General features: G+C 39.0%; 1 protein-coding gene across 5 annotated transcripts in view; it reads right to left on the reverse strand.

Moving 5' to 3' along the window:
- The window catches only part of ACSL4 (acyl-CoA synthetase long chain family member 4), an 85,646-nt gene that overhangs the window by 14,805 nt on the left and 50,735 nt on the right, over positions 1 to 20,106 (reverse strand). Inside the window, exons 3-9 of one of the 5 annotated variants that reach the window (XM_010594687.3) lie at positions 12,347 to 12,880; positions 11,931 to 12,108; positions 9,341 to 9,450; positions 9,078 to 9,216; positions 6,521 to 6,668; positions 5,966 to 6,089; positions 2,642 to 2,713 (exon numbers count right to left, since the gene is read on the reverse strand). In XM_010594687.3, the coding sequence (XP_010592989.1) occupies positions 2,642 to 2,713; positions 5,966 to 6,089; positions 6,521 to 6,668; positions 9,078 to 9,216; positions 9,341 to 9,450; positions 11,931 to 12,108; positions 12,347 to 12,697 (1,122 nt within the window). In that variant the 5' untranslated portion in view covers positions 12,698 to 12,880. Of the gene's footprint in view, positions 1 to 2,641; positions 2,714 to 5,965; positions 6,090 to 6,520; positions 6,672 to 9,077; positions 9,217 to 9,340; positions 9,451 to 11,930; positions 12,109 to 12,346; positions 12,881 to 20,106 lie in introns of all 5 variants that reach the window. The other 4 variants (XM_023553912.2, XM_003414805.4, XM_023553911.2 and 1 more) reach the window with 4 other exon arrangements.

The following is a 20,106-nucleotide window of genomic DNA, read 5'->3' on the forward strand; positions in this document are numbered from 1 at the left end:
CACATTAATGAGGTGGTGGGCATGGCAGCAATGGCTGGGGAGCATCCCCTCCCTTGAGGAGGGTCTCCAGGGCTCTCCACTCTCTCCTGCTGTTGGTAGGGGCGTTGTGTCTAGCTGCCGCTAGGAGCCGGCCTCCTCGGTGGCCCTGGCCTCCTCGGTGGCCACGGCCTCCTGGCATACACACACGCAGCACTGAGCCAGCAGGCACCTGTTCTTGGTTCCCAGTCCTATGAGGCTTGAGACCCTGCAGTTCAGAATTGCCATTGGGTGGAAAGGGAGGAAGAAAGAGGCATCGGTGAGGGTGTTTGGAAAAAATACATGCAAATTTAATGACATCCCAAAGTGAGCTGCACTGGGCCTGAGGCCTCTGCCTAGGTAGGGCAGGGTGTGTGGCCAGGCTCACAGCGCCCCTGCAGGAAGTCCACAGCCTCGGTGACTTGCCAACCCCAGGGTGCAGAGCAGGCTACCAGATGGTGAATGCAGGGCTTGCAGGGGTGGGAGCAGAGCCATGGAGGCAGCTCTGCAAGGGAAGTTCTGACCCAGCACAGGAGGAAGGTGAAATGGTTAAGCCTCAGGACCTCCAGTCACACAGCCTGGCTTTATCCAGCTTTTTCTCCTCCAAGCCTCCTCCTCTACAGAAGAATAATTCATAACTGGACTATCACAGTGATGAGCACGTCAGTAAATCTTAGCTGTTTCTATGATATTTTCTAAATTAAAAAAAAATCAGACAAATGGATGGCCTGAAAACAGAAAAAAAAAATCATCCATTTTTGCATGACGACCCGGTCTTTGGAACCTAACCATGCTGACATGTGTCTTGGTCATCTAGTGCTGCTATAACAGAAATACCACAAGTGGATGGCTTTCACAAAGAGAAATTTATTCTCTCACAACCTAAGGGGCTAGAAGTCCAAAATGAGGGTGCCAGCTCCAGGGGAAGGCTTTCTCTCTCTGTTGACTCTGGGGGAGGGTCCTTGTCGTCAAACTAGGAGATTTTCAGCACAGGGACCCTGGGTCCAAAGGACGTGCTATTCTTCTGGTTCTTCATTCTTGGTGGTATGAGGTCTGCCTGTCTCTCTGTTCACTTCTTTCTTTTATATTTCAAACTGGATTGACTTAAACACAATCTCATTACCATAACTGCCTCTCATTCTGCCTCATTAACATTATAGAGGTAGGATTTATAACACATAGGAAAATCACATCAGATCACAAAATGGTAGACAACCACACGATATTGGGAATCACAATTCAATCCACGACAACAAGGGAGGAGTGTATGTACTACTACCCAAAAGACTGGCAGTTCAAACCCACCTAGCAGTGCTGCAGAAGAAAGTCCTGGTGATCCACATGAGATCAGAGCCATTGAAAACCCTATGGAACACAGTTCTACTCTGAAACACACAGGGTTGCCATGAGGAGGAACCGCCTCCACAGCAATGGTTTTTTTTTTGCTTGTTTATACCACAGTGGTTAAGACGACTCTAGAATCAGATTGGTAGAGCTCAAGTTTTGGCTCTATCACCTATGGATCAAGTTTCTTTAAAAAATGGGGCTAATAGGACCTACTTACTAGAGTCTTAGGAAAAATTAAGTGAGCTGATTCACCTAAAGCACATACCACATAGTAAAATCTATGTAAGAACATAGTAAGCACTAGGCTCACTACATTAGCATCATTTTATTATTTTTTCAGTTAGAAACCCTTCCTTTCAGCTTGTAAACTTCCTATTTCTTTTAGTTTCTACAGCATCTCTAAATAAAAAGGCAATGGCTACTCTGACCCGTTCTAATTCTTAGGTCATTTGGTTAATTTTGTTATTAGCTAATAAAAAGACCATAAATATCTTTCATTTGTAACTCTTAGGAAAACTTGGACTTAAAACTTCATGATCTCAAACATTTCACATGTAAAAATAATTTTGTGAAAGATACTGGATTAAGATTTAAAGTGGGATCGTAATATAAGCAGTAATGATACACAGTTCCACCGGGGTTTTTAGAAGTGTCAAAGTTCTAGGATATACTTTATTACACAAGTTCAAAATACTGTGTTAAATACTTCAGAATGTATCATTGCAAGGTTATAAAATGTAATATCCTGGGATTTTTCTAAGGCAGTATTTCACGTAAGGATTGCAAATATCTAGAATAATACTTTTCCTTTGGGAGCTCTCTCAAATTGACAGTTATTCTCTGTCACCACATGAAAGTCAAATGGCTTGGATTCTAGACTCAACTCTCTGCCACTAACCAGCACTGCAGCCTTGGATATGCGACCTCAGCTCTTTAAGATGGCCTAAGGTTTCCTCACTTTTAAAAGTTAAGCAATTAAACAAGATGACCTTTCAAGTATATTCTACTTTAAAACAATATGAACTGTTACTTCATCACCTAATTTCCAGGGATCTGTAAACACTAGCAGGCATACATTTCAGAAGTTTGTCATTTCATCTTTCCCAATACTCATCTAAGACTTTAAGGAACACATCTGCCATAATTTCAGCAAAGGAAAATCATTTTCGAACACACAAGCAAGCATCTAAGAGTGTTACTTTTTTTTTTTAAGTCCAAGTGCAAGCAACAGATGATTTGAATGGTTCTCTTCTGTTCATATTCGTTATCATATACTCACCGGAACAGCTGCCATAAGTGTAGGCTTCAGTACAGTACAATCTCCTTTGCTTCCTTTTTTAATTTTGCTGGACTATATTAAAGAAAAAGTAAACACATGGAAACCAACCTTAGCAAAAACATTATCGTTCAAGTATGAACAATAATGCATTCAGAAATGTACACTAATGTGACCTTTTCCAAAGACAGAAAATATACGTAATATTTGATCTTCTACTGCTCTGTGACTTATCTGCTACAACTATTATAACCCACAAGTCAGAAGCGTGTTTTAGCGGAATATTCTGGTGAATCAACATTCTTACTAATAACTTTTCATCAAATATAGCACAAACTACCCACTTCCAATTTCAAAAAAAAAAAATTGAGTGAGGTAGACTGAATGCTAAAACAAAATTGAAGATTTTAACTTTCTTTGATTAGCCAAGTGTCAGAAATCAGTAAGTAGAAAAATTGATAGTCATCCACCGGAAAAGGTAGATAAAAATAATCTACTGTAATGAAATTCATTAGTCTATAAATTTAGATATATCAAACTTCAAGCAATGTTCCTCAGGGGTTAGCCATACAGGAAAGAAGAAAACCAGCTCTTAAGAAGGAGTGTAATCAACCAGAACTACCAGCTTTGTCACATAGAAGAATTCTGCTGGTAGAATTATAATTTTCTTCACAAGGATACGTAAAGGAGATAATATAATGACTTGTATTTTATGTACGTTTAAGTATGTGCACATCTGCGAATGTAAGCCTACCTAGGCACACACACACACCACACTTGCGAGGGTTGCTGTGTAGAAAGAAAGACAGGTTCTTATCTCCTTCAAATCAGAGCTACCCTCCAAGTACTGCTGACCAATTTTTGCTATAGAGGCCAGTTCCAGAGTAGCCACAAGGAACCCTTCCTGGTTTCCTTTATTATTCTTAGTAATACTTTCAGTTCTTTTGTCTTATTATGATGACAGTCACCCTAGTTATGACAACAAAGCTATCTGCTGGCTTCAAATGGGGTGGCTCTGGTCTCCTATGTTTTTCTGATTTTCTATGTTAGGGAGATGCCTGGGTTTTAGATTCCTACGAAGATTGAGATTCCTTATAATAAAGTTAATTAAAAAGGTAGGTGTGACAGGCTTTGAATGTGCTACTTAAAACTTAGCCTAGGAGACAGCAAGAATTAAGTCAGACTAGAAACAGACCCCCACTGTCCCTCCCTCCCCAAACTGAGGCTATTGTTTTCAGAAAGGCAGTGGGGGGAGGGGAAGCAGTGCTAATTGCAGGCTTCTAAACTTGTCCAAAGGAGAAAAAAGCATACTCAGAGCTTATTAAAATGTTTTTCACATTTTGATAACACCTCTGAACCGAAGAAAAATCCACTAGAATGTCTCAAAACATAATCATCACAGATTTTCTTTAAAAAAAAAATCACAATTTGAATCTCAGTCTTTTCCTAAGTCTATCTTGACTTTACAAGATCAAGTTCTGTTCTCTTGATAGTTTACTTTTTCTTTCAATTATTATTCCAGCAGATTTTAAATGTGAACTTTTAGCTGAGTGACACAGTTAAATACAGCAGCACCCCATCTTACAAAGAGGTTGTGTTCTTCAAAGTTCCAAAGTGGTCAGTTGTTTGGAACACAACATTTTCTCATAGAAAAGCCACTTTCCAAGGTGGTTGGACTACCCTTCAAAATCCGTTGCTGTTGAGTCGATTCCGACTCATGGCAACCCCATCAGTTTCCAAGGAACAGCTGGTGGATTCAAATTACCAACCTTTCGGTTAACAGCCAAACTCTTAATCACTACACTACCTACCAGGGCTCCAGATTACCCTTGGGGAGTGGCAATTACAAGAAGGGGACACAAAGCACCCTTCTGGGGTTCTGAAAACGTTCTTTTTTCTTGATCTGGGTGGTGATGATCACAGAGGAGGTACATGGATGTATGTGTATATGTGTGCATATATTAAGTTCATACAGCAGTACACTTAAGATTTGTGCAATTTACGTTAAAAAGGTGGGTGGGATGTCAAATAAATCCACAAAAATCTATTCAACTTTTTTTTTCTCTTAATACTACACAGCCTAATTTACCTCTACCTAAAATGGTGTTTCCATACACACACCAAAAAAAAAACAATTACAATTTTTGAGAACCAAGGATACATTTTTTTGCCGACTGCATGCTCCATCAAGACTCCCATACAAAAGGCAGTATTGACTTGGGTTCTGCAAAACTTACAGCTAGGCCTCCAGTGATGGCAGTGGCAGAAACTACACATATCATCAAGTGATCCCTACCTATATTTAGCTTATTTTTCAGCATCCTGAATCTCACAGCTCCCTTAGTAGCTCTTCCCTCCCCCATGCCTGGTTTGGAGCCCTGATGGTACAGTGGTTAAGAGCTCGGCTACTAACCAAAAGGTTGGCAGTTGGAATCCACCAGCCGCTCCTTGGAAACCCATATGGGGCAGTTCTACTTTGTCCTATAGGGTTGCTATGAGTCAGAATCGACTCAATGGCAACGGGTTTGGTTTTTGTGGTTTTTACGCCTGGTTCAGGCTTTTCCAAAGAAGAAATAAAATAGATTTTGGACAACAGGTATTAAATGTGTGATTTCAAGTGGGCTTAAAATACATGAGGTAGCCTACCAATTGTTGGGCTTCCTAGTGTGAACAACAGAGAGAAGCAGGGAGAACCCTGGCTTGGTACAGTAAGCTGAGGAATGCCTTTGGAGATCCTGCAGCACTGTCTAATGGAACTTTCTGTGATGCTGGAAATGTTCTCTACTTTTGCTGCCCAATATTGTAGTCATCAGTCACAGGTGTCTACTGAGAACTTCAAATGTGGCTAGAGTGACTGAGAAACTCAATTTTTAATTTTATTTCATTTTAATTAGTTTAAATTAAATATGTGGTTAGTGGCTACTATATTGGACAGAAGTTCTACAGAAAACTCAGAGAAAAACTAGGACAAAAATCCTACCTACTATATCTCCTTCCAAAAAAAAAAATTAAAACCCACCCAATGTTCACGAGTAATATACCAGAAAAGGCTCAACGTATTCTGTCTTAACTCTTCAGAGTAAAAATCTGGTAGACAAAAGTAAGATGAAGGTAATTACTAGTTTCAAAATAATTTTTAAATATATAGATAAAGTAATGCTAACAAATCCACAGTTACTTATGACAACTACATATTGTCCATAGAAGCTATTTTTGAAGTCAAGGAGAAAGTTCTAGCCAGATCAAAATATTGAATGAGTTAATATGTTCTCAGCCAAACAAAAGTAACTTAATATAACCATGTCAATGTATTGAAAAGTTTGTCACCTGGTCTGAGAGTGTAAGTGGAGAAGAATATCCAATCCTACAGCCGTAGGTAAAGCAAGATATCTCTGCTGTCAATTCTAGTACGTGGGCCAAAGGCAAGTAACCAATATATGTATCCTTTGGTCTGAAATAAAAAAGAAACTTTTTTTTAATTTTATTTTTTGTTGTTAAGAATATACATAGCAGAACATACACCAATTCAACAATTTCTACGTGTATAATTCAGTGACACTGATTACATTCTTCGAGTCGTGCGACCATTCTTACCCTTCTTTTCTGAGTTGTCCCTCTCTGATTAACATAAACTCACTGCCCCCTAAGTTTCCTATCTACTCTTTCAAGTTGCTGCTATCAATTTGATCCCATATAGGTAGTTCTTAAAAGAGTAGAGTAGTCAAGGCAGACATTAAGAGAAACATTTTAATCATTCTTAAAAAGGCATTTTAAATTAAATACATCAATAACTTTTATACTTTAATATGGCTTGAGTTTAGAGAATGACAAGCATAAACTCTGATTACAGACTTCTTAGAAAGTTGAAAAATTCTCTCTTACCCCAGTCCAGGTATTCTTTCACACTGGCCTGTCATTCCAGCTATCAGATTTCTATGATGCATCATCACTCCCTTGGGTCGGCCAGTAGAACCACTAGTATACATTATGATAGCCATGTCTGAAGGAGTTGGTCGAGTTGGAGGGGCGTCTGCTAAATGAATGAAAAAGCACATTTTCTTTAGTTTAAAAGTTAAATTACTAAACAAAGACAATATATTTAGATTTTGGCCTAGTGATACACTATGTAAAACAAATATTCTCTCTTGATAATCAAAACAAAAATGGTCATCAAATTCTGGTTAATGGCAAGGAGAATTTCAAACTCAATTTGGCTCATTTTCTAGATGTTTAGCCTACTCCCTGTCTGCTCATGCCTCTCCACAGTATTATACACTATACATCCAGCACTCTGTGGAAAGATCTCTCAGACTTTGGAGAATCAGGAGGCTACTGTGTTGTGTGTAAGCTCCTCAGGCCTCAGTTTCCTCATCTCAGAAATGAGACGGTTGAAGTAGGCTGTGGTTCTTAACCAATGGTGGGCATCAGAATCACCTGCAGAGCTTAAAAACCACTATTCCTGGACCCTGTTTCTGAAAATTCTGATTCAGTACGTCCGATGATGGATCAAAGACTCCACAGGTGACTCATGTACACCGCTCCTGATTGGAAACCACTGGACTAGCTCTCTAAGGTGACTTCAACGTTAAAATTCTAAGACGCTAAGTTTTAAACAGCACACCAAAGCTTCCACTTTTGAGAGTGTGTTGTGCTAACCTAGCAAATGCCTTTCCTTCCCAGGATACACCAAAATGGCTAAAAATCCACAGATATACTATCAGAATGAAATGAGAGCTTAACAAGATTACTGGGTAAAAAAAAAATCAGTTTACAAAACAAATTACATTTTTATATATAAAACAGTTAAAATGAAAATTTTAAAGAGCACTATTACTAATGAAATAACCAAAGATATCCACTGTCATAATTTATAAACCAAGCAAATAGGGATTGCATCCCTCCTCTGAGGACTAATCAAAGCAGTAACAGTAGATATGTTAAGCTCTTTCAAGGCTAAGCTGACAATGTGACATTTGGCTTCTGCTCATTTTTGGATAAATACATAAAAAAGTGTCATCATAATAATTGTCTACTCAAGTAAAGTACCACAAACAAATGTGTGTGTGTGTATGTGTGTATGTATATATATATATATATATATTCTCTCTCTACTATACAGATGAGTGGAAGTAGGTGGAATACACAGCCTACCATGTTATTGCTTACACAAAATCACGAGGGCTGCTACCCCCTTCGTTTTCTGCAAACACTCTTTGGTCAATCATCAGAATTAGCCACAGATCCCTACCAACCAGGATCTCACAGTCAAGTTTTCCCTAATCTTGTAAGGTCAATTTGATATTAGGAGACAATTCTTCATGGGTCTCTTGCATTTTTGTACATTATGCAAGTAGAGGCACTGACTGCCCTCTGCTCTGGACTATCTTTTCAAGGATGTTTGCACAGTGAACGGCTTTGGAAAAAAGAGAGTCTCCCTACAGAGTAAAGGATAGGCATGCTTACTGCCCATCAGAAGAGATTCAGATTCCCTCTCCTGTTACACAAGTCAGTACATGCACAGGTATCATCTGGTCCTCTTCACATTAGCCTGTGGAAACTGGAGTGCAGGGAGTCAACACAAATGCTGATGCTCTGGCTACCACTATTGCTTTGAGTAAAAAATTGTCCTTCATCTCTGATCCAGGAGTCTTGTGTCTCCCTGAAACTGCGGCAGGCTCACTTGTTAGCTTGGAAGTAGGGTAAAATCTCAGACTTGTCTTCCATTCTTAACTCCCAGTTGAGAGCTATATCTATACCTGTTATTGTAAACAGGTGTTCAGTCTCTGATGGTAAAATATGCAGAAGCTCAGCAGAGTTTCAACTAACATGTTCTCCTGCCAAGATGAAACCTTTCCTCATCTAGCAGGATATTGTGGCCCTTCCATTAACATGAGAAAGGAGCTATTCAAATGGAGTATTATTTCCTCAACCCTCTGTCCCGAGGATCAACTTTGCTGCGAGGTGCTTTTACTTGTATCAAATGAAATACATTCTACCAAGTCACTGGTAGAATAAATCCAAACATGAATCTTGGTAACCAGCTTTGCATCCCTCTGAAACATCACTAACATTAAAAAAAAAAAAAAAAAAGTTGACCGAATGAAAGGCCTAAGATCTTTTCCCTACATGAGGCTCAAATTGGATGGTTATAGCAGGTTATTTTAAAAAAGAAAATTTTGGCAGCAACTACCATCGAGTCTGAACCACCAAGTACATCTCACCTACTCAGTAAATTTTAAACTGTGGTTACCTTGTTGCAGAGAAAGAAGGGAAAAAGAGGTCATCATATATGGTCTTGATAGTTTTATAAACATTTTAAAGCTTTTTTTTTTTTTAAATCAAAGAACTTAGAGTGTTCACTTGGGCCATTCTTTTTCTAACCTACCAAAATAATAATCTTCGAATAAATTAATAAACTCATTTTAACTGCTTTACTTACCATTTTCTGGCTTAGATCCCAACTCTTCTACTGATTGCATGCTGTGAATCTCAAATCCTTCAGGATATTCTGTTTTATTGATAGTCTTATCGTCCACATAAATGATATGTTTGACACAGTTGACCTCTAACAATGCAGTCTGTTGGGCAGAAAGAAAACCCAGCTATTAATCCGGGCCTGTAATAAAAACTAAATTATTCAACGTTTTTCTTTCCTGCCAGATAACACTACCATGAATTAAGAGAAGTACATTTCATATTTACCTTAAGTTTACTTTCTAGAAGTTCAACACTAGTAATCAGATAGGAAGCCTCAGATTCATTTAGCCCGTGAACTACTGCGTCTTTGCCAAGTGTGGCATATAAAGTCACAACTACATAAGAAAAATGAAACACAAAAAGTAAATATTTATTAGAATGGCATATTATTTAATATGGCTTTTTTTTTACATATATTGTTTTGTGACATTGGTTGCCAATCCCATGACATGTCAATACTCTTCCCTTCTCGACCTTGGGCTCCCCATTACCAGCTTTCCTGTCCTTTCCTGCCTTCCGGTCCTTGCCCCTGGGCTGGAGGGCCCATTTAGTCTTGTTTTGTTTTGTGGGCCTGTCTAATTTTGGGCTGAAGGGTGAACCTCAGGAATGACTTCATTACTGAACTACAAAGATGTCCAGGGGCCGTACGCTCAGGGTTTCTCCAGTCTCTGTCAGACCAGTTAAGTCTGGCTTTTTTTTTGTGTGTGTGTGTGTGTGTGAGTTAGAACTTTGTTCTACATTTTTCTCCAGCTCTGTCCAGGACACTCTCATGTGATCCCTGTCAGATCAGTCGATGGTGGTAGCTGGGCACCATCTAATTGTGCTGGACTCAGTCTGGTGTAGGCTGTGGTACTTGTGGTCCATTAGTCCTATGGACTAATCTTTCCCTTGTATGTTTAGTTTTCTTCACTCTTCTTGCTCCCAAAGGGGTGAGGCCACTGAAGTGTCCTATATGGCCGCTTGAAGACTTTTTTAAGACCCCAGACGCTACTCATCAAAGTAGAATGTAGAACATTTTCTTTATAAACTATGTTATGCCAACTGAGCTAGATGTTCCCCAAGACCATGGTCCCCACAGCCCTCTGATACAGCTTTTAATGATAGGTACACTGACACAAAGACATTTTATAATTTCACTGTCTTTGCCATTACCCTTCAAACTTGTCTCAAACTCTGTTGGCCCAAAATTTTCCTTAAAAGTTCTCAGAATTCTGTCTAAACCTGGAGAAACCCAGACATAAGGGAAGTGCTATAACTAGTCAAACATCAGCCAATTAAGACTCTCGAGGTCAACAGGTTCTAGCTGAACTCTTAATTTGAGAAAGAGCTAGTGAAGCTAGGATTCTCTTGTGGCACCTACTTTCATTGGTTATAGCACCAAAGAATGGATACGTCCCTGAAAATCCTCAAATTTTGAGGATTTCAAGTCTGAAGTTTAGTTGTAAATCACGTTCTCACTCCTTCCTAAAAGTTTTTTTTTTTAATTGTGGTATATATAGTTAATTGTAATATATATATATATATATCTCAAAACATTTGCCACTTCATATTTTTTACATGTGCGACTCAATGACATTAATTGGATTCATCATGTTGTTCAACCATCTCCACTATCCATTGCTAATTTTTTCCATCACCTTTAACAGAAGTTCAGTGTCCCTAAGCAACAAGTCCCCTTTTTCCTCTCCCTCCCGCCTACCCTTGGCAACCACTAATAAACTTGGGTCTCTATATTCTTGCCAGTAGATATATTAATATTTGTCATATAATATTTGCCAAGAAGATTTTTAGTGGGTCCATTGTCCAATCTGATTTGGAACTTCCATGCCTTAACTGGTGAGGCCAAGGAGATCTCCTTAGATGCCACCAAAGATAAAAACTAAAACCAAGACCCCTTAGAACCAAAGGACATCTGCTAAACTTAGAATAGACTTAGAAATTCAGCTCTAAGATGGTAACCAGAAACAGCAACATGGTTAATGAACAGTCACTTTTCATAAGCTGTTGATGGTTGAAACTGGATGACAAGAATAATTTTCATATTATTTATGTTTGTTTGAAATTTTCTATAATTTAGAAACTTCAGCTACTCTCTCGATTCCTACATTAAACCTATGCTGCACTGTTTCATTGAACAAATAATTGAGTGCTTAGTATGTGTGCGGCACTGCTCTGGGCTCTTAATTTTAAAGAAATTATTTCTTGCATATTTATAAAATGAACTCTTAGGAATCAGAAATACACCAAATTTTACTTTCTCTCTAACATATCTAAATGTCAGTTCAAGCAGTCACATGCTTATTTCACATGTAAAATGGAATTAAGTCAAATAACAGGCCTCGAAGTGAAGCAATGAACTAGAATTATCCTAAGCAATATTGTTTTTTAATGTTTTAATCGTTATTTTGTATATTGCCTCCCGAGAAATACCCCCAAACCCAAATCTTTGAGGCATAATTCACTCCCAATTGAAAACAAAATTCTACATTATATCCATTAAACTGCCAATTACCATACTAGTATTAAGGAGCCCTGGTGGTGCAGTGGTTAAGCACTCAGCTGCAAACCAAAATGTCAGTGGTTTGAACCCACCAGCTGCTCCATGGGAAAAAGATGTGGCCATCTGCTTCCATATTACATGTTGCTATCTTGACCAGGAATTATTGGGTACCTTTTAACCACAACATTACATACTGGTTTACAGACATAATTCATGCAGAAAAATGGCTAACACCTACTTTGAAAGCAAGAGCAACTCAGGATGATTTTTACACGTACAAGCCCTTCTCCCACTTCCAGAACATGAGGGACTTACGAGGAAAGCTGTACTTAAAGCAGGTCTGTGCTGCGATCATCCATTCAGCCCTGGTCTCACAGAAAATGGCAATAGTGCTCTTTGGTTTTAGTCCCAATGCAGTGAGTCCACTACCAAAGTTATTCACTCTGCAGTTCACTTCGAGATAGTTCATCCATTTATAATTCCCGAGAATTAACTGTTAAAATGAGATAGCCTCTAATATTAGTATATTTATTCACACAAACAAAATACCATTCAAAGTACAGAACTCTAAAAATTCCTTAAGTGAATATACAGAAGCTGTGAGCATCTTCTGAGAATTAATTACATAGCAAAGTAATAGAATGCCAGCATATTTAAAATGCACCCAAATTTACAATACAACAAAATGTACCTTTCTCTTGAAAATTAAACAAAACACAAAAAGGCTTTACCTTCTTAAAAACCTTTCCATTTGGCTGCATTTCATTTTCTTCATTTAGAATTTCCCTGGTCCCAAGGCTGTCCTTCTTCCCAAACTTGGATACAGCATAATCAAATAATTTATCCAAGGTGTCTGCTCCAGGGACATCTATGACAGCTAGCGAGTCGAAGTGCGTGACAGAGCGATACGGACTTCCAGGTTTGTCTGAAGTGGGCTTAGCTTTTATTCTCTTTGCCATGGCGTTTTTCTTCTTGGCATTGGTAAGAAAATACCATGGAATAAACATAAGGGCACTGTATATTGTTATTAACAAGTGGATAGGCAGCAAAATAATGGTGAGCACATTTAGTTTAAGTTTCATAGTGGAAAGGCTTCTAAAATGGTGTTTATTTCTCGTTATTCTTTGGCTTCTGAAAGCCTTATTTTGCTGAAGAAGGCAATAATGGAAGCAGCAGTAATAAGAGTAGCAGTATAGCCAAGGCAGTTCAATTTTAATGATATATATAAATGTTAGTAATCTTTGGAAGCCGACAATAAAGTACACCTGTAGGTAAAGACAATGAACCAGGCAGAGGGCAGGGAAAAAAACAAAACAAGAGAGTGTTAACAAGTTGACAGCACCATTGATTTCAATACTCAGGTCCTTATTAGTTTATATAATTGATTTGATACAGAAAGTTGAAATAACTGGTCTGAAAGACCGGCATTTTCTATTTTTAATTGTTATCGCCATTAATGTGTTTTAATGCACCAACTTCTAAATTTAATTTTGTTTCTGGATTTTTAGGTATACGGTACTCTGCACATTATTCTGTAAGTCAGTTGAGTAACACACTTTAATGATTAGGTGAATGAATAAATATGATATTTAAGTATGGCCAAACACTGTTTCTCTCAAATGTGTATGAAAACCAAACAGCTTTTAGATCAGATTTTTTATCCAAATGGGAAGAAAACCACAACAATGTATGTCCATTTCTCAAAGATCAATCAGAAATACCATTCTGCATTCTTCATTAAGGTAAATTTCTGATGTGATGTTGTTCACTATCTCCTACCGTCAAAACTGGAACAATGCAATCACTAAAATCATTTCTTATGTGTCCACTTTGTGCTCAAAATTGTACCAGTTGCCTGGGGAGTAATAGCAGAAGTCTGAAGTAGTGTTAAGTCATGGCCCCTGCCCATTAGGAGTTAACACTTATGAAGCAACCAGCACACAAGATAGAGCCAGTGTTTTCAAACTTTCATTTTGCAGTTAAACTGTTTCTTCATATAAAAACTCATGCAGATTGCTAATATAAAAAACTAAAGTGGAGTTACTCTGGCTGAAACATGGATTGGGCACTGTCCAGAGTCCCATCCCAGGCTTCCTTCAACTACATACACTCCCAAGGTGGCCACTGAACCATTTCCAATGAAAATCACTGAGTACATAACCGGTTGCTGTTGAGTTGATTCCGACCCATAGCAACCCTATAGGACAGAGTAGAGCTGCCTCCAGAGGGTTTCCAGGAAGCAACTGGTAGATCTGAACTGACGACCTTTCGGTTAGCAGCTGAGCTCTTAACCATTGCGCACCACCAGGGCTCCATAATAGGAGTTAAGAGGAAGAGCAAAATGGTCAAGAGTAACTAGGAGAGGCTTTGATAGGAGATAAGACTTAAGCTGGACCTTACCATGTGCATCTGAAAAGGAAGACATTCCAGGAGATGGGGAACCATGTGAAAAAGGATACAGAGGTAGGAATAAATGAACTTTGGGAGAGTGGGAAGTGTCAATAAATGAGGACACTAGCCTGACTGGGGCATAGGAGGCACGCTGGCTAAAGAGGCTACGGTAGTATAAGATCTGATAAGTCAGGCAAAGTAATTTTGATCTGATTAGGCAGAAGATTGGGGGGGGGGGGCGAGTCACTGAAGGTCAGGAAAATAGTGCCAATTAGAAAGGGAACTGCAGAGACAACCTCAAGGATAATAATTTCTCTAAGGGAGTTTGCCTTCAGCTGAGAAAGCTGGGCTCTGATACTCTTTTGGTAAGTGGCAGCGTATTTCAACTACAAAAATAAAAAAATATTAGTTCACATTGAAGAGACGAACTGAAACCCATCCTTCTACTGCTCTTGTGTAAATAGACTTACAGACTTAATTCAATTGATGCCACCTTACACATCTGACCTCAGACTAGTTGTTCGTTTTTATACTATTTGCTACAAAAAGGTAGCTTAAACATGCTTATTCCTTTGTTCACGTCCTTTAGCTGAGTATGGTGAAATGAGCAAGAAACTAGAAGTTAAAAGACCTGACTTTTAGTGCCCATTTCTGTCACTTAATTGGTTATGTGACCTTGGGCGAACCATCTGCCTGGGCCAGGATTAGATCAGTGGCCCTTAGCTGTTTAGAGATGATAGACCTCTTTCAGAATCCAGTGAGAACTATGAACCCAATTCCCTTCAAAAATATGCAAAATTATATATACAATTTTGGGGAATTCATAAGTACCCTGAAGTCCATCCACAAATCCCAAAGGGTGACATCAACCCTGAGCTAAGAATTTCTGACCTAAATGATTTCGTAGGACTCTTCCAACTCAAAGTTCTATGATTTACCATACTAATCTTTCTGATGAGCCTGGTCATTAGTTTCTTCAAGACAACATATGTCAAGCGCCAATAACAGTGCCCAGGGCTTAATGTGCAAGATTCCCCATAACAAAGGTTTTCTCCGTGGGATATTTCCTCACTATTTCAAGTCCACAAAAATCTTCCCTTTTTTCTAATTTCCTACATCACTTGAAATACCTACACTCACTCTGATACTTGATTTTATTACCATCATTTCCAAACATCTAAACACCTACTTACAGGCGCTACTTATAGAGTACAGACCAAGAGTTCTCAACCCTATTAAACCCAACACCTCTTAAAACGAATATTTTGTAATACGCCCTTATAAGCCTTAAAGGAAAGACATAGGTGATACCCTGCATGCATAAATTTTTTAAATAACAGAATGCCTTAATGGTAATATAAGCCCAAGCCCATTGCCATTGAGTCGATTCCGACTCATAGCAACCCCATAGGACAGAAAAGAACTGCCCCCCATGGAGTTTCCATGGAGTGACTGGTGGATTCAAACTGCCAACTTTTGGTTAGTTGCCGAGCTTTTAACCACTATGCCAACAGGGCTCCAATGGTAATATAAAGGAGTACCAAAAGGTAATTAATTAAAAAGAAAATACTTACTTCAATATATGAATTCTCAGGGGCTTTATTATTAGACAAAAAAAAATGCCTTCCAATTCATAAATGCTGCTAGGGGTAAGTACCACCCTATTCCTAATTGACAAACTGTCAGACTTAGGGCTGAGGATACATAAAGAAGTAGAAGGCAGTTTTAGAAGGGATATTAATTTAATTGGATTTAAACTGTATGTTTTTTTTTTTTTTTAGTTATTCATGTTGTTATATACATTTAATCTTTTAGACATATTTCCCATTTCACTAGGGAAATGCCTTCAAAATCCTCATAGTGCTCAGTAGAGGCATGCACACACACACACAGAGCAAGAAATTTTTTTTTTAAGTCTGACTTGATTTCTATCCTTTCCAATTAGCATCATCAAACTGTTTATCTTTTGTAGCTAAGGCGTGGACGCTGCAGAGGAAGGATACTACCAGAAAATGTAAAACTCCTAGAATCAGGTATGTAGCTGGGATAAATGTCAAACACAGGCTAAATCCCTACAGTTTGAGAAAGGTAGGGGTGAGGGAGTGGACATGGTAAAGCAGCACATTGGAGAAGTCTGGGAAGGCACTAGCTGCAGGCAAACAGACTACTTCTGATGCACCACAGCAGCTGTAAAGACGACTCAGGTAAGAAAAGACTAAAGAGAACATTTAGTCCAGAGTGGAAGTAGTCGGGGAGGCGTGGACCTTCCTTTTGCATAAGGATCTTATAAGGGTGTGAAAACACAAATATAAATGAAAGCAAAGGCAGAACTGCTCTGGTGGGGGAGGCTGTGACAGGTCCTGAAGGGACTCCTTGGAACCTCCAGTTTAGCTGAATATTTGAACCACTGATATTGTCTCATCCTTCAACTTACAGAGAAGTGAATCAGAGGCAGAGTATACATTTTTAAGAAGTTTTTTAAAATTATTTTATTTTTGTTGTTGAAAATATACCCAACAGAACATACACAAATTCAACAATTTCCTGCCTGCACAATTTAATGATATTGGTCACATTCTTCAAGTTGTGCAATCATTCTTGCCCTCTTTTACCAAACTGTTTCTTCCCACTAACATAAACCCACCCCCTCCCAAGTTTCCTATCTAACTTTTCGAGTTGCTGCTGTCAATTTGATCCCATATAGTCCTTTAAAACAGCACAATGCTCAAGGCAGACATTTTTTACTGACTAACCTAAACTATTGCTTTTTTTTTTTTTTTAATTCCTTTGTTTAAAGAAGAAGACTTCATGGAATATTTTTGGTTTAATGTTTAAAGTTATCTCAGGGTTTTGGGGGTTCATCCAGCCTCAATGGCTTCTAGCTCTTTAGTCAGGTATAGGAGGAAGAAATGGAATGTATGGCTAATTGTCTTCATGAACAAATCACCTCCTTTGCCAAGAGATCAGAAGAACTAGATGGTGCCCCGCTACCATTAATGAACATTTTGATCAAAGATTCTACAGAAGAACCCTATTTAAAAGGGTGAAATGCAAAACAGCATTTCAAATTCTCAGAGCGCAAATTTTAACAGGCCAGTCTCCATATCCAGTGCTCTTTTAAGGACATCAGCCAGCCTCTGCCCAGTTGTGCCTATCATCTTAAAATCCTTCCTTGTCAAAATATTTTTGGGGGTTATACTTAACCTATTGATAAGTTCATTTCAAAAAAGATCTGAACACCTACTATGTGCAGGGGGTATGGTGGTGTGCACGTAATATAAAGATGAGAAAATATACCCTCAATCTGTTATATGCACGTTCATATGTGTGATACGGGTAAGGAAATGAGTTCACAAATAATTACAAGACAGAATATGATAAGAGACACAAGAACAAAAGGCTAAGGGAATTCATGAGAGGAAATTGTATCCAGTTGTGGGGGGGACTGGTGAGGGAGGAAGTACAAGGATCAGGAAAGGTTTCACACACACAAAAAAAACCCCACAATATTAAGCTAGGCAAGAAGGATGGGTATGCTTTCAAAAGGAGGGGACAAAGATTGGGAAATGAGCACAGTCCTATCAGAGAAAATAAATGGAGGGAAACAGAACAGTAAAGGATGTATTTGAACGACAGCAAGTAGTCTAGCAAAATAGTTCAATGCTTTCTGTGTAAAGTGCCGCTCCACTTTTATGATGGAAATCAAAGGGAAAATTGTATTATTTCATAGTCAACTGTACTAGAATACAGCTATATCATAAAAGACACATGCATTTATTTGATAATTTGGCAACTAGAGTTTAAACACCCTGCTGATGTAGTAAGGGAAAATAAATTGTTCTCTAAAGAAGTCTGGTATCCTGGGGTGGGGGGGGCAGTGCTAAACTAAGTTAGGAGATCTGGGTTCTAACCTCTTTGTCTGCTGTTAAGTGTTACTTAGAACAAGTTATATAACCTCTCACTTCAAGGCTCTATATCACAGTGGTTTCATCTGTAAGATGGGGATACTGTTTGTATTATCTACTTCATATTGTTGCTGTGAGACTCTTTCATCTTACCCAGCCTAAATTTCATGGGCAATCATTATAATCAGTCTCGGGCATACATCTCCAACTCTCTTGCCTCTCACTTTATTGCATTTACTCAGCCAAACCACAGTCTGGTTAAATCCAGTTCTCTACCTAATCAGCACCTGTACACACGAGGCTGACTGGAGGAAAGCATGACTGTGCAGAATGTCTCACTCTAAATTCATGATTGCTACCTTAAGTGGGTCCTTAGTGCTGTGCGGAAAATACACTGTATTTCACTAGTCTATTCGTTGGTCTGCTCTCCTGGCTGACATAATTTATTCTCTTCAGATCACCAATGCTCTTCTTCATCCTTATTCTCAGCTACTGATCTGGCTTTCTGTTGTGATGGGAAAACTGAAACAATCCAAAGAGAACTTCCATGGGCTCCTACCATTCTATCTACCTTCTCTACCTGCATCTGCAGCCATTAGTTTTTTCTCTCCTGGGGCTATGGATAAACCATGGATGCTCCTGATGGGGCCAATCCCTTCCCTTGTGCACTACACCCTTCCCTATACAAGGATGTCACAATACCACTCTACCAATTTTTCCCGTTCTACTAAATCCTTCCCATCAGCACCATAACTGAACCCACCCGCTGCCGCTGAGTCTATTCGGAATCATAGTGACCCTACAGGACAGAAACCATAGGGTTTCCAAGGTTGTAAATATTTACGGAAGCAGGCTGCCACATCTTTCTACTGCAGAGCAGCTGGTGGTTTTGAACCTCTTGCCTCTTGGCTAGCAGCTGAGCGCTTAACCACTGTACCACCAGGGCTCCTATCAGCATCATAATAGGTCATTATTTCTTTCATCATAATAAAAAATTCCCTCTCTTGATCCCACCCTCTCCTCCAGCTATAGCCTCATTTATTCTCCCTTCCCTTTTAGGACTCCTTGAAAGAGTTATCTGTGCTGTCTCCCCGTTCTCTGTTCCTAATTTCTCTTGAACCCACTATACCCGGGCTTTTATCACCCTACCACCACCACTTCACAAATTGCTCTAATCAAGGTCATCAATGATTTCCATGTTGTTAAATCTAAAGGTCAATTAAATCTCAGTCCTCATCTTCACTTTGCTTCCAGTACACCACATTCTTCAGGTTTTCTTCATACTTCTCTGGCCATTCCTTTCAGTCTTCTTTGCCGATTCTTCCTTATCTCCTTGACCTCTGATCTATAGTGCCCTAGTGCTCAGTTCTCGAATCTCTTCTGTATCTATACCCACTCACCTGGTGATCTCATTTAATCTCAAAGTTTTAATTTACACCCCTATAATAAGTTCTAAACTCAGCAGTCAGAGTGATCTAGTTAAAATATACGTTAAACTATTCAGTCCTCTGCTCAAAACCTTTCAAAGAATCCCCACATTACTCAGAATAAAGGCTAAAGTCCCTACTGTGATCTACAAGACTACATGATTTTTCCTGTACCCCTTAATATTCTGACTTTATCTCTTACTATGCTTTCCCCTTGCTCCTTATGTTGTAGTCCCATTTGTTCCCTGAGGCTCCCTGGAATATACCAACAAGATCCTTTCTCAGGGACTTTGCACTTCCTATTCTAGCTGCCTAGAATGTTCTTCCAAGATACCTCACCCACGTCCTTTTTTCTCTTTACTCAGTATCACCTTCCCTGTGAGGCCTTCTCCAGCCACACTCTCTAAAACTGCTCCTCCAACACTTCCCATCCCTTTCCTGCTTTATTTTTCTCCTTAGCACTTAACACTAATATAGTATATGTTTTATTTTTCATGTTTATTGCCTATGTCTTCATTAGAACATATGCTCCAGGAGGCAGAGTTTATGTTTGCTGCTGTGTCTCATTAACAAGAACAGTACAGTTGGGGGCGGATTACTCAATAAGCAAGGTATGCTCAGGCTTGAAACTCATGTGAGATCCTGTACTACAGATTAGTAAGTAAACACAAGGAAGATCCTGAGAACCTTGCTGCGGGTTAATCCACCCGAGTACAGTAAACTTTTGGGTTACAAACGTCTGGTTTATGGTCAACTTGTACTAGCCCT

This window comes from Loxodonta africana, chromosome X (assembly GCF_030014295.1).
Source record: "Loxodonta africana isolate mLoxAfr1 chromosome X, mLoxAfr1.hap2, whole genome shotgun sequence".
NCBI lineage: Eukaryota > Metazoa > Chordata > Mammalia > Proboscidea > Elephantidae > Loxodonta > Loxodonta africana.